The sequence below is a fragment of the Nothobranchius furzeri genome, chromosome 12, assembly GCF_043380555.1.
Source record: "Nothobranchius furzeri strain GRZ-AD chromosome 12, NfurGRZ-RIMD1, whole genome shotgun sequence".
Classification (NCBI taxonomy): Eukaryota; Metazoa; Chordata; class Actinopteri; order Cyprinodontiformes; family Nothobranchiidae; genus Nothobranchius; species Nothobranchius furzeri.
The window spans coordinates 68252418-68267179 of NC_091752.1; the positions used below are offsets into that span (position 1 = coordinate 68252418).

The following is a 14762-nucleotide window of genomic DNA, read 5'->3' on the forward strand; positions in this document are numbered from 1 at the left end:
ATGCATCTTTGACTGGACAAAGTTGTGTAGCACCCAAACAATGGGACCATGTAGGTACTTCTTCATCAGGTGCTCTACCAGATCTACTCTTTGAATTCCATTCTTCACCTTAACATGTTGTTGAGCTCACGAGTCTTCAGTCTGTTCCCTTTACATTAGGAGCTGATGGTCAGAGCCAATCAGCTCACCATAAAACCGTTCCACCTCCTAACCGTCTACTTCCAAAACTGGAGCATAAACTTGAATCTCAGCTTGTCTTCAGATTTCCTGCCTACAGAGGAAATCTGGGGTAAACCTGGTGTAAAATGCCCAGCCCCATTTCACTTTAGCTCATCAAATCACTAACGTTCAAGCTGAACCCTCTCTGAAGGGGGGAGGGGGTGTCTAGGCTAATTTTCCTTTTTGTGATGTCACAAAATGGGAGATTTTCAAATGGCTCATGTAAGTATTTAATTCCTGAAACGTGGACAGAGAGCAGATGGACAGTCAGGAGTGTTGGGAGTGCTGTCACAGGTGGACACGCCCTCGCGGGTTTTTGAATCATCCTGCAAAGTCCAACTGTTTTCATCACAGCCTCTGAGCGGTTTCTGGTTCTTCCAGTATTCAGGAGGCACCCGCCGCCGCGCTGGTGGCTTAACAAACGAGGCTCTTGTTTGTTGTAACAGTTTTTTTTCCGATCCGGTTCATCTGGATTTTGTTAAGCATGTTTCATCTTATCACAGGGATGTTTTGTCTAAATGGCATAATCAGTAGATAAAGTGGGACTTCTTGTCTGCTTTTCAACAACATGCATTTATTTGGTCAATCACTTCAAACAAAGTAGCTGCCTGTGGTACATTTATTATGGAGTACTGTGCAACAGTGGCTGCAAGAAAGGGTTTGGGTTGTGATGAGTCGAAAACATTGTTGAAATAAAAGGCATTGTGGGTATTTTTCGGTCCTTTACTAAAATAAAATACAGATTTATCAAGCATGAGACAAAGAAATCTTGCAAACGTCTTCAGGTCAGCTTCTATAAGCAGGGACAGTGACTCCATAGAAAAGACGACTTTCAGTTAGTTTATTATCTCTCTTGAGGAAATTTGGAGCGCAGCATCAGTCTGCACAATCTACATCGACCCCATAATGCCCTTTGTGACATCCATCTACCCAAAATAAAGGATTCCACAAAAATAAAAACAACATGCAACATAAAAACAGTTCAATCCGATAACAGCAAGACAAAAGATAGACCATGTCATACTGCAGAGTTATAGCTTTTAGAGCCAAACGTACAACATTCGTTTGTAACTTCTAATAGGAGGCAGCCTAAACCTTCTCCCTGGAGGGAGGAGGACTAACTCGTCGTTCCTGCTATAGTTATTTTACTGGATTTGTTAACTATCCCTGCCAGGCGGGACCTATTTTTCACTGACAAAATGCCAAACCAGGCAATCGAGCAGAAGGTTAAAACCGAGTCAATAAAAGATCTACAGAATACCCTTTATTACTATAGAAAAAGGTGATAATCTCACTGAGGTAAAAACTGACATCCTTACCTACAAAAGGCACTCTACAGGTAAATTCTGCTTTGTTCCCCATGTTCTGTACATCGACATATAAATATTGGACAATGGGTTTCCATAGACTCCAATAACACGTTTTGGAAGATAAATGGGAGGTGGCCACCACCACCATTTTGACCGTGTCACAGGTTCCGTCAAGCCCAGACAATTCCACAAAAGGGAAGAGAGGAGGAGCTGAGGGTGGGGCTGTAAGGCTGGGATCAACTGACGACACCCGGTCGAACTAGCTACAAGCTAACCTGAAGCTAACCCAAAGCTAACGCGGAGGTGGGAGCTAAGCTAACGGAGGTAGCAACCTAGCTACAACCGGAGTTAACTTTGCACAACACCAGAGCTTCTGAGTCAGAGATACGCCGGGCTGACCGCTGGGTAAAACCGGGTGGAAAACATCGGTCTCCCGAGAGCTCCACAAGCCGATAGTGGGAACCCAGCTCCACCAACATGTTATATTTCAACCCATTTTTTAAAGTGCAGCATTATGTTAAATGCACTGGGTTTTACCCTATTACATTTAAATTTCATGGTTAATCAGTACATGTTAAAATCTAAGCTCAACTCGGCAGTGACCTAAAATACAAAAATATCATTTTACTTACTGAAAAAAATGAAGTGGAGTCTCCTTGGATGCTCTATTAGTGCAATTAATGCCACAGCAAGTCATTTTGTCCAACAATTGCACAAATAATATCCAAAAAAGAACGCACAAATGCTACAACTAATGTTGTAAGTTGAGAGACTGAAAATGACGGAACAGTTTTCAGGCGAGGCCGAGGCTCTACTGAGGCCTTTCCACGGAGCTAGCTCTGTGGTCACGTGGGTCTGATGCTCATTAATTATACAGAATTTTAGGCTTTTAATACACTTAAACAGAAGAGTGAGAAAAAATTCACCCCCCTCAGAGTTGTCATGAGTGTAAACTAGATCATTTAAACCAAAAACATGTTTTGGTACCAGGCTGTAAACATGTTTATTTCTGCTGTGAAATTGGTATTTTTAACATGGGAGTCAATGAGGATTTGCTCGCTTCTGACACCAGCCCCTAGTGGATGAGGGTGGAACTGCAATTTATTTCACTTCTGGGATTGCTTCAGTTTTTCACCCGCATTGTGGGGGCTTGGTTCTGTTCCACGATTGTACGTATCACTGTGCTCTAAACTGAGTTAGAATAAAAAGTTCATGAGCAGTTGGAAGAGTTGTTTATTATCCAGATTAAACTGCTGTTTTTTTTGCCACTCTGTGACCCAATGACGCCCCCAAGGGGTGGCCAGGGGTGGTCATGGCCACCCCTAGAAAATGACTGATCCCCCACTCCAGTAAAAGCCAGTGTTAATGAACACATTCCCACTCCCAGCACGTCAAAAACAAACGCTTGGTCAGCCACCCTCCGTGTCAAACTCCTGATGCCAAAAGTGCCCTTTTTCCATCACTTATGTACGAAAAGAGGGTTTTCTCCTTTCTGACTGCAGATCCTAATGCAGCGTAAAACTGACGCGATGGCATGCCCGCTGCTGCGGCACCAAACCGGCTCATTTAACCACACCTAAACCTTAATGTTTTGCTATTTATAACCTTCCTCTTGCCCTCATGCTAACCTTAACCCTCTTGTTACCTAAAACGTTACTATCACAGTGACCAAGCGTTTGTTTCCCATGCAGTCTGACTGAACTTTCGGATTTGCCGCCCAGGCTAGGGGAACGTTAGAACATACCATCTGGCGAGGGGGAGGTTACAAATGCCCTCTACTTCTAACCTGCACCTTGGTAGTTGAAACCTCCCCCTAGCGTTGGCTCGGTCCAAACCCATTTATGTGGGAAACAAACGCTTGGTCACTGTAAGGGTAACGCATTAGCTAGCAGGATGGTTAAGGGTGGGATAGGGGTGAGGTACAATGAGCTTGTTTGGTGCCCGGCTACAGACATCCCATCGCGTTAGTTTTACGCTGCATTGGGATCTGCAGTCAGAAAAGGGAAAAAACCCTTTTTGTACAAAAGTGACGAAAAAGCACACTTTTGGCATCAGGGGTGTGACGTGGAGGGTGGCTGACCAAGCGTTTGTTTTTGACGTGCTGGGAGTGAGAATGTGTTGCAATAAAACATATTAATGTTCACTCAAACCATAAATTGATTTTATTTATTCAAGACAAAATTGTGAAACAAAATAAAAAAAATAATAAAATTAATGAGTAAAGAAATAATCAGGATAAAAAAATACACGTTTCTGCTGCTCACCCTTTTAAAAAAGTTTTTTTCACCAAGTTTTTGGTGAACACAGCAACAGGTGAATTGAACAAAAAAATACATTTTAAAATAAAAATGTAAGTAATATTTTAAATAACTGAAATGTATCTTTCTGAAATGTTTGTGTTTGTAAAATTTAAAAAATGTTTAGGATCCATACAGTTTTTTTGTTTTTTTTTTTTTGTTAAAAACAAATAAAAGAGCAATGCAACACATCGCCACATGCTACACCCTCCCAGAGGGAGGACCAATTTGGTGTGCCACCCAAAAAATTTCTTTGGCCCCGTCTGGCCACCCCTATCAAAAATTTCTGGAGGCGCCCCTGTTGGGATCTAAAAGCAGCAAAACTCTTTCTTTCCTAAATGACATCGGGTCGTCCCTGTGGTTTTCCCGATCACCTCGTTTATACTCCAATGAACCAATCAAAGGGGCATTTCAGACAACACCATTCCATCACAGATTCATCGTGTTTGCTCCATTCAGCCCATGTCATCTATTATGCAGCAGTTCTTTGAATTTTGTCCCAATGCAGCATGCAAATCAGTCCTATATGTTGTTTGTCCTCTAGAGGACACCCATGTGTCACTCATCATGTGTAGTCACGACAACCCTCTAACAAGTCCTTCAGGTCATGCACTCTATAATAACGAAACTACACAGTATTAAAAACCAAATGCAGACAACAAAATGTTCAAAGGTGTGGAACACTGATTATACCGGGTCACTCTGAGTGTTTCATGCAAGCTGAAAATAATAATAATAATAATACATCAAACTTATATAGCGCTTGTTTAGGACACTCACGCACTCTCACATTCACACACTGCCAGTGATGGTAAGCTACTTTGTAGCCACAGCCGCCCTGGGGCGGTCTGACAGAGGCGAGGCTGCCATTTGGCGCCGTCGGCCCCTCTGATCACCACACAGGCAAGTTGGGTGAAGTGCCTTGCCCAAGGACTCAACAGCAGAATACCCCTGGCAGGAGCTGGAATCGAACCCATGACCCTCCGATCATGAGGCAACCCGCTCTACCACCTGAGCTCCTGCTGCACATGAAAATAGTCTCCTACACCTATCTCCTGCATTAGCTTCTGATTGAGGAGACAAGATATAGAGAGAGATAAAGAGACGGTGAAAATCTAGGATTTGAAAATCTTCACAGATCGATGTCACACTGAGTTAGCATTCATGGACTCACCAGTCTTGGGTCATGACGGGGAGGGCTGTTGTTTCAACGTCCAGGAAGCAGCAGAAAACGTCTCGGCTAGTAAAAGCTAACCATTAACATCAGCACCACCACCACACAGCAGAACTCCTCCAGGCTTGTGTTATTTGTGGAGATAAAACATCGACGTTGCAAAGTCAGTGGTAGAGTCACATTGCTGTTATCCAGTCCGGGATGAGATGTCCAAATATCAGGAAATAAGACTCCAAAACCCGCCGTCTGAAGCTCAGCTGTGACGCAGGCCAAGTATAGGTCAGAGAAATAGAGAGCCCTGCAAATGTATCTATTAACCGAGTAATTGTCATGGTCTGCGTCCTGCGTCACCCTCATGTGTCTCCTTGTGTTCTCCATCCCTCTCTAGGTTTCCCTTATGTTTCTCCTTGTCTGCATCCCTCCTCACGTGCCTCCTTGTGTTCCCAAGGCCACTCCAGGTTTTTTCCCCTTAGGTGCTCCCCCAGGTTTCAACGTCCCTGTGTGTCCCCAACCCCCTCCAGGCTCTCTAGGTTTTGACGTCAGCCTGAAGAAGCCGGCAGCCGTCGGCGAAACGTAGTGTCAATAACAGGTAACAAAACAGTTTCTGTGTTTTAAAAAAGAACAACAACATGGAATTAGAAATAACACACAGCAAGAGCACACCTAAAATGTAGCTAGGTTCATCACTAGGCGTTAGGAACAGCGACAAAGTGGCACTGCCTCTCTCTCTGCTGCTAAAGCTACTGATAGCAAATGCTACGGGCGATGCCTGAGCGTGAACGCGCATGAAGCAGCCTGCTCGACCCGAGCAGCTCTCTTTTTCTGTGATTTTACAGAAAAACAGGCAATCACAGTAAAAATGCCAGGGTTCATTCTACAGGACCAGGGCATTGCAGGAGAATGTATGAAGAAGACATTTATTATTTCTATACACGTTTTGGCTGTCAAACTTCCTTATAGCCCCTTTAAATATATTAGACAGAAACATTACTATCAGTATATCAGTGATATATAGAGAGAGAGAACAGTAGACATGTATCTACTTACTCGGTGCAAGTGCATAGAGTGTCCCAATCCCCAAGAGCGCAAGTAGACCACGCCCCTTTTGCACCCTTGATTCGCACTTTGCTAAAGGGTATTACCCACAATTCTGCTTGGCAATTTTGAGAAGAAGGCGGAGCCACCGTTCAAGTGCCTTTTCTGAAAATATGTGTTTTCAAAAGAAAGAAGTTCAATTTAGGACGATTAATGATATTTTTCCATGCTCTGAATGCTTTAGACTAAGTTTTAATGTGAACAGCGACGGATGTTATTGTTGTCCTACAATTATTAGTTTGAAAGTTGTTGATAAAGATTTTTTTTACAGTAGCACAAAACACGACCGGCATGCGTTACGGTCGATGGCGCTTTGCTTCCCATCTCCATCCTGCGGTTCTGTACTACGCACTCGAAGCCTTACAGGGCACCTCCCTCTAAGTGCACTTCACAGAAGGGTGCAGGGCGAGTGGGCCAGTGAGTGTGGCTTTGGGATGTGGTGGACCAGGAGAGTCTCATCATGGATGGAGCTGTCTGATGATGTCATGTCACTGACGTCAGTATGGACCAGAACCTCTGAGGAAGGTTTCCAACACCTGTTGAGTCTGGCATGAAGATGCTTCTGGAGGCAAAACTGACACTAAAACCAATGAGTGTGGGAAAAACCTTTATTTATATGTTTGTGTCTTTCTAAGATAAGCAGCAGAAATGCTTGTTTTTGTTTTTGTTCATTACAGACTTTCAAACAAATCCATCCATGTGTGTTCTACACCCGCTTGATCTCGAGCAGGATCACAGGAAGCTGGAGTTGATCACCAGGGGTCACTGGACCGGAGGCGGGATGCAAGCTGAACGGGACTCCTGTACCAGGAGGCGATGAAATCAAAAATATGCGTTTTTGCTTTCATTTTGTTTCCTTTTGTCTGCATCATCAAAGCAGCATTGAGGAATTTAATCTTTTTTCTTATTCCTCTTGTTGAAATCAGTCCATTACCTAAAAGCAGAAACAATGATACATGCATCAGTGCTAGCATGCTCTTAAAGACGTGTTCCGACGTTCATGTTCTACCGAGGCGTGTGTTCTCCGTTTGTTAGCCGTTAAGCTAGCTGAGCGAGGATACACGGAAGGAGTCTTGTAGCCTAGCCTTGGTCAAAAATTATCCAGAATACACCGCGGTATTTTCAAAAGGATGGCGAATCAGAAGCCAGCAGCTACTTCAGGGACAAATTTCAAGTTTAAAAGCAAGTCAACTAACTTAAATTTTTTTTTTAGATCCAAAGAAGTTATCCATGGTTGGTTAGTTGCTTAGTGGGTGCAGCTTCGGTGGCTAGCGGGCAGTAACTCACTAATATTTTTAATTTAATAAACATTTACACAATTTAAAAAGTAAAAGTCTCGTTATATATTTATATTGAGACTAATACGTATAAAATATAATGTTATCTACCGTGTCACGTGACATTACGTGACCGCCGTGGAAGCAGCGGTCACGTGATGCAAGTCTGTTCCATTTAACCGTTTTCTTTGACCAAGGAAGGACAGTGTCCTCGTAAGCAAGGCGCCTTGACATTAAGAAACACCCCAAGTTCACTCATTGTTTCAGTAAATCTGCAGTGGTCTCTAGCAATAACGAACGCCTTGTGAGTTGCTTCAGGAAGCAGAAGTTAGCCGGAGGAGAGCGGAGCAGACCACAGCAGGTTTAGGAGACTTATTTCCTGATATCTGGATGTCTCTCCTATGACTGGCTAACAGCAACACAGCTCTACCACTGACTCTGTTCTGCATCGTTGATGTTTAGCTAGCTTGGAGGAGTTCGGCTGTGTGGTGGAGTTGCTAATTGTTGTGTATCTCTAGGGGTCAGTAGAGGATAAGAGATCATAGGTAGGAGAGAAGGAGAAGAAGTGAGAGGCTTAAGGGAGATCCCTGATTCTCCTACATGTGACACAGGCTCAAATAAAGCTTGGAAAAGTAATTCCACTCGTGCTACTTTCTGATACAACAGCCGACCATAACCATGGGCAACAATGACTTTGGTACCCATGTCTGCACCTTTCTTGACATTAAGTGGAGAACCTGCCGTTCCTTAGCCACAACACTAATGCTAACGGTTAGCTTCTACACCCGAGGCGTCCTCTGCCGTTTTCTGGACACTAAACCACCAACAGCCTTCCCTGTCGTAAGTCAAGATGGAGTCCATCAATGTTCATTTTTACTGTGACGTAGATCTGTCAGCCTTTTCTAATCCAAGCCTGTCTTCGTCTATTTTCTAACTGCGGCCAGTGCAGGAGATAGGTGTAGGAGACTATTTTCATGTTCAGCCTGCATGAAAAACTCAGAGTCACCGATCCTACTTAAAAAAAATGTATTCTCAGTGAACTTGCTCTTTAAGATAAATACAATCAGAGTTTTGAAAGCAGATAAATATTTGGCCGTAGTTTAGAGTCACGTACGTTGGCAGAGCTTACGGCCTAATAGTGTATACCCTTCTGGGCACAAGCACTTATAGCCAATCTTCAGGTCTTTGCAAATGTGAGAGCAGCCACCATTGTTGTGCAGACACTCATTGAAATCTGCAGAGGGAAAGAGAGACATTTGGATCCAGCGGAGGAAAAAAGCTGCTGGTAGGAAGGTTTTAACTGAATTCGTACCGCAGTCGGCTTCGTCTGATTTATCGGGGCAGTCATCGTCTCCATCGCACTTCCAACTTTTAGAAATGCATAGTCTGTTGCCACAGTGAAACTGATGGGATGTGCAGTTGTGAGAATCAGAGGAGGGTTGTTCATTTGAGACACAGTTTTGGGGCCACTCATCTGAGCCGTCGGAGCAGTCTTCGTCGCCGTCGCAGGACCAAAAGCCAGGTATGCAATCACTGTTGTTGCACCGGAAGGATGCAGAGTTGCAGGAGGCGAGTGGGCAGTAAACTTCGTCGCTGCCGTCGTCACAGTCTGGTTTATTGTTACAGACTGAGTACACAGGGATGCATTTACCATTGCTGCAGCGGAACTGATGGTCTGTACACTGCTGGTGGACTGGAGGAGAGGAGAAGGCCCAGGACACTCAGGGACATATTACACATGTAGGAGAAAAGCAAATCTAAAGTATACTCACAGCAACCCCCCTCATCATTTCCATTCAAACAATCTTCTTCTCCATCACAGCGCCAAATGAGCGGAATACACTGGCTTCCACAATTAAACTCAGTCGATCTGCATGTGTGATCAGCTAGAAAATAGAAATGAATAACCACTGATCCCAGCAACCAGGGTGGAAACCAGTCTGGGCTCATGTTCTGCTTTACTTATTGGACTAAATGTTCAGAGCCTGAAGGACAAACTGGATGGACTGTCCGCACAAGGCTAACAGTGATGGATAAACACGCCATCGATTGTTTTCAAGGTCACCCAAATGGATTATCTGTCCAAATCTGAGAGACAAACAATCATGTTCTAGGTGCTCAGTAGGGACGTCCTGTCCAAAGGTAACAAACATGGCAGAAACAGAAACAGCCAATTTTAGACCCATTCAAGATGGCTGACGTAGCCGACTAACAGTCTACAGCTCTGTTCGTTTTCCAGACGCTGGGCTACATTTTGGTATCGTATTAGCGGGGAGACAACCTCATCATACACTTAGAGCTCTCACTGATAATGGACGGTTTTTGTTTCAGATGTGGAGCTTCACACTGGAGGTCAGTCCAAACGCCTACAGACCTCCCGAAAAACACAGTAACCACACGCCTTAAGTGGAAGGCAGGCCACGAAAAGGACTAAACCAGCTGAAAACGTTCTAGTGGAAGACTTTGAAGGGAGTAAATATGCAGAAACTAACTCACCACAATTGTTCTCATCAGCGTCATTTGGACAGTCTTTATCTCCATCACAGACCCACCGGGTTGATATGCACTGACCTTTTGGGTCTCCACAGCTGAACCTTTTTGGCCCACATGTTTTTGCCTCTAGAAGAGATGAAAAATGCACCACAGACAATGCAAGTTAAAGTGGCCTAAACTCCAGGTACAATGTAAACGTAGGTCGATAAGGGATCATGGTCCAGCAGGGCTCATCATCGCCTGCTGTAAAGATTTTCATCCAGAACACCACGAGGTAGCTGAAAGCTGACAGATCACACTAAACTGCATGAAAGGCTACAAGCAGAGATCGCTCCCTCTTAGACGACCGGCGCAGAAACAAAAAGCCCGCTGTTGATCTAAAATACGTACCACAATCCTTCTCGTCGGCTCCATTTGGGCAGTCTTTGTCTCCATCACATCTCCACCTGCTTAGTATGCACGCACCTGTTTCGTTTCCACAGCTGAACTCTGACTGTGTGCAGGTTCTTAAGTCTACAAGTGAAAAGTACAGAAAATTGTTTTTGAAGCACAACCACGGTCCAGGTTTATGGTAAATGGCCTTTTTTCATAATGCGCTCTCAGGCTTCTTCAACAACATTCACACACTGGTGGGGATGATCTACGGTGTGACCACAGGCCTGCTGAGCTCTCTGGTCTCTCCGACCACCACCAGCAGGCACGGCGGGCTGGGTGTCTTGTCCAAGGACACAACAGCAACATTCTCTGGTCGGAGAAATGCTCATGAAATATGTACGTGGAGTAACCAGGTAGGTAGGTTTTAACGCTGCTAATCTGCAACGCCTGCCTCCAGAGGGTTAAGGGGTTGGACTGGGGGTTAAAGCACCAAATGGTTCCCGAGCGCAGCCACTGCTGCAGCTCACCGTGGGGATGGGTCACATGCAGAGATTAGTTTCACCAGTGTGTGATGATAACTAACTGTAATTTCTGTAAGTTAGAGCAGTCTTATTTTAATTATAACTAATTTACTTCCTTAAATTGTATATTTTATCATTGTTGGTGTAAAAAGTAAATGCAGATGTGTGGGCTTAACTGTATCTACAGTCCTTCTCGTCAGCTCCTAGTACACAGTCTTCACGTCCATCACATCTCCAGGCCTTTGGAATACATTGACCTGTCGAGTTTCCACAGCTGAACTCTTCTGGTTTACATTCCTTGGGCTCTGGAAGAGACATTCACAGAAACGTGCCTGGCCTTTTCAACAGGCAGGAGAAAAGAGGGACGCAAGCATTCTGGTCCAGGAGTCTGCAGCTCTGGAGCCACAAAGGCTCTTTGGTTAGAAAGGATATAAATAAATAAATAAATAAATAAATAAATAAATAAATACAAGAAAAAACCTGGGGTTTAAAATATACATGATGAAAACATGCAGTTTTAAGCATTTTCTAGATTTTTCCATGGAAGGATTTAGTTGAAATTTTTGCAAAAAAATAATTAAGTAAAAGTAAAATTCTTAGATCAGTTCATGTTTTTACATCAATTTACACAAAAATCAATGTAAAATAAAAATTTCCAAGTTTTTTTGCCATTTCTTTTTTCAGTTTTAAAACTTGATAATTGAAACCAAATGTTTTGAAAAGTGCCTGCAGATCTCCCACAGCCTATTGATGGGAGAGGAAAAAAGATTTCTGACTTTAAAGTCGGAGTTCGGACTTTTTTCTCAGATTTCTCACAATCTTCTCAGAACGTTGAGAAAAAGAGAGGCTATTTTTTTCATTAGCCGTTATCCTCTTCCATAGATATTTATGAAAAACATAAACGTTCTCTTTTCAAAAGGTCCTGTCACCAGTTCGGCTGAGGGCTGAGGGGGGAAGCAGCTGATTGGACCATTATGGTTGCAGAAATCTGGCCTAAATCCAAGATCCCTCTCCCCAGAGACTCTCCAGCTCCTCCCAGACTCCCAAGGAACACCTGGAGACTTTTCCGGCATGGGTTTTTCCATGTTTTCAGTGCATCATTGGAAACAAAGCTGACAGAAACACATTCACCTGAACTGCTATGAAAGTGGCACTGAAGTGTAGAAAGATATCTTCAAAGACAGATAATAGTTATGTACGTACGATCACAATTCTGCTCATCAGCTCCATTTGGACAATCTTCATCTCCATCACACCTCCAGGTGATTGCTACACATAAACCTGTTTGGTTTCCACAGCTGAACTGATCATGTCCACAGGCTCTGACACCTAGAAGGAAAACACACCCAGGAAATCGTGATTTGAGGAACTCAGAGCTGTTTGACTTTTAACCACTCAAGTCTTTTATGATGTCAAAAGGCAGAGTTTAGAACTTGGCTGTGATTTCAAGGAGAAGCATGAAGATCATCAAAGTAAGTGCCAACATTTATTTACCACAATCCTTCTCATCAGCTCCGTTTTTGCAGTCCATGTCTCCATCACAGACCCATGAGGACATTATGCACTGGTGGTTGCCACAGCTGAACATTGGTGGTCTGCATGTTAATTTTGCTAGAAGTGAAAACCAAAGAGGGATTAGGGAACCTCCAGGATTACAGAAAAATTACAAAAGTTCCTCATTAAATGAGAGTCTTCATCCGTGTCGTTGCCACAGTCATCCACACCGTTACACTTCAGGGTCGATGGGATGCATTTGCTGTTGCAACACCTGAACTCCAGAGGTGAACACTTCAAAGCCCCTGATGGACAGAATCATTCAGCTGAGTGGGTTGATGCTGTTGTTTAAATCTGCTACGGGGCCAAAACGTTTGGAGCTAATTTAATTACGATTGTTGCTTTCTGAAAGTATTAATTACTTGTCTGATTGTATCGCAAATTACAAGTCAAGTACATGACAACCAGGGGCGCCTCCAGAAAATTTTGATAGGGGTGGCCAGATGAGGCCAAAAAATTATTTTTGGGTGACACACCAAATTGGTCCTTGTAGTACGTCTGGGAGAGTTTAGCCTGTGGCAATGTACTGCATTGCTCCGTTATTAGTTTTTTTAAAACAAAAAAACAAACAAACAAACAGACAAAAAAAACAGTACGCATCCAAAACATTTCACTTAAATTTTACAAACCCAAACATATCAGAAAAAGAAATTTTAGTTATTTAAAATGTTATTTCAAAGTGAATTAAAAATGTATTTTTTCTGGTTAATTCACCTGTTGCTTTGTTCACAAAAAAAACTATGAAGATAAAAACTTTTTTTTAAAATGGTGATCAGCAGAAACATATTTCTTTACTTGTTAATTGTATTATTTTTATTTGTTTTACAATTATGTCTTGAATAAACAAGATCATTATATAGTTTGACTGAACAGTAATATGATTTATTGACACTGGCTTTTCCTGGGGGGGGGGGGGGGGGCAGCTGTTTTTTAGGGGTGGCCATGGCCACCCCTTGGGGGCACCCTTGATGATAACCTCTCCCAAACCATTATACAAGGCAGATGAACTTCTATTGGCACTTCGGAGACACATTTTAACTGGTTCAAAACTCACTTCTATGGCTGCACAAAGCCAAACTCCACAGGTGTTCCTCAGGACTCTGTTCTCGGGTCACGTCTTTTCATCAAAGATTTGCTTCCAATCTGACATATTTTTCCTAAAATCAATAGTAATGTTCACATCTTTGAAGATGACACTCCATTCTAGCTGCTTCCAAAGCCCACATTCACCACTCACCACCACCCTTTCTGATTTGTTTGAGTTATAATCGCCTCTTTGCAAAACCAAGAGCTGCTTACCAACACGCCTACTGTTTCTGTACTGATTCCAGTAAACTTGTGCAACACAGATATTTGTGTTTATTCTAACGTTTGCAAGAGGTTTTGCTTCAGCAAACAAATGCAAAGCCAGTAAACATATTTGCACAAGGGGAAAAGTCAAAGTACAATATTAAACAACAGTAAACGTACAACGTTAAATACCCAGAGAGGTGTAGCACAGCTCAGCCGGTGCTTTTCTTTTTAATGAAACCAACATCTTATTCTGTAATCTTGTCTTGTCCATGCATGTTAACAAAATTACAAATGAGGACTTTGCTCGAAGTTTACTGAATATGAGTCGCAGCACTTTGTAATTTAGGAAAAGACAGAAAATAAACAATCTCATGTAAAATATTGAACTTACTTGTCTGATGTTGGGCAAAAAGGAGAAGGATGAGTGAGGCGTGCTGCAGCAGATTCATGCTGCTGTTCAGGGGCTAGTAGCTGTTACTCCTGACTGAAGATCTGATGAAGGTCACGTTTCCACTCGCTCTTCTAAATGTGGGCGGAGCCAACAGGGATCAAAGGAAAGTGGGATATGGGTAAGTCACCCTCCCTCGACAGTCATGAAGCAGAAATGTGGCTTAAAAGCGAGCCATCCTATGTGAGCAAAATCCTTCTGCTTTGGTACCAGACGGTCCAGATTTCTAGGCTAGCAGAAATGTGAATAAAGTTTTCCTGTCTGGTCACAGCTGCCGATAGAACGCTCCAACTGATATTTATATGTATGTACTGTAAAAATATGCAAGTTTTGTTTATTTCAATTGCTTTGGATTTATTTCCATCACAACAGAAAAGGAAGGAAGGACGGACGGAAGGGAATACAAGGAATCAGATGCTACATCTGCAGAAAGAGAAGGAACAAAAATATAAAAACAGGTCTTTATTATCAGCTTTTTTTTCCTCATGAAAACATTGAGGTTGGTTCCCAGAACTGGACTTCCCAGCGAGAATCATGACCCGATCGTCCAAAAACCCAACAGCTCCGCCTGAGGTGGCACATGCCTCCGCTAGCAGGTTCTGCTGCAGACATGGCTAACTTTTACTGCAAATAACCAAACTTATGAGTAAATATTTGTCAAAGATATAAATCACAGCATTATAAATGTTTACTTAACAACCTTAAA

At 43.0% G+C, this 14762-nt stretch overlaps 1 protein-coding gene across 1 annotated transcript; it reads right to left on the reverse strand.

The window, feature by feature from the left end:
* Positions 1-6685: 6685 nt before the first annotated feature.
* Positions 6686-14155, reverse strand: LOC107376230 (very low-density lipoprotein receptor). The gene is made up of 10 exons (XM_015945225.3): positions 14000-14155; positions 12256-12372; positions 11965-12090; positions 10938-11066; positions 10256-10378; positions 9869-9991; positions 9145-9258; positions 8685-9065; positions 8487-8606; positions 6686-7029 (listed from the first exon to the last, which is right to left on the reverse strand). The coding sequence occupies exons 1-10, from the start codon at positions 14055-14057 to the stop codon at positions 6848-6850; spliced, it is 1473 nt and encodes a 490-aa protein (XP_015800711.3). The 5' UTR covers positions 14058-14155; the 3' UTR covers positions 6686-6847.
* Positions 14156-14762: the final 607 nt, after the last annotated feature.

Bases quoted from the DNA above. Each gene is read 5' to 3' on its own strand.
- LOC107376230 (XM_015945225.3), bottom strand. From the start codon at position 14,057: ATGAATCTGCTGCAGCACGCCTCACTCATCCTTCTCCTTTTTGCCCAA. The intron at 10,379-10,937 runs GTTAAGCCCACA...TTTCACTTGTAG, and splicing joins CGAGAAGGACTGTAGATACA to ACTTAAGAACCTGCACACAG. The intron at 7,030-8,486 runs GTACGTGACTCT...TTCTGCTTTTAG, and splicing joins AGGCCGTAAGCTCTGCCAAC to GTAATGGACTGATTTCAACA.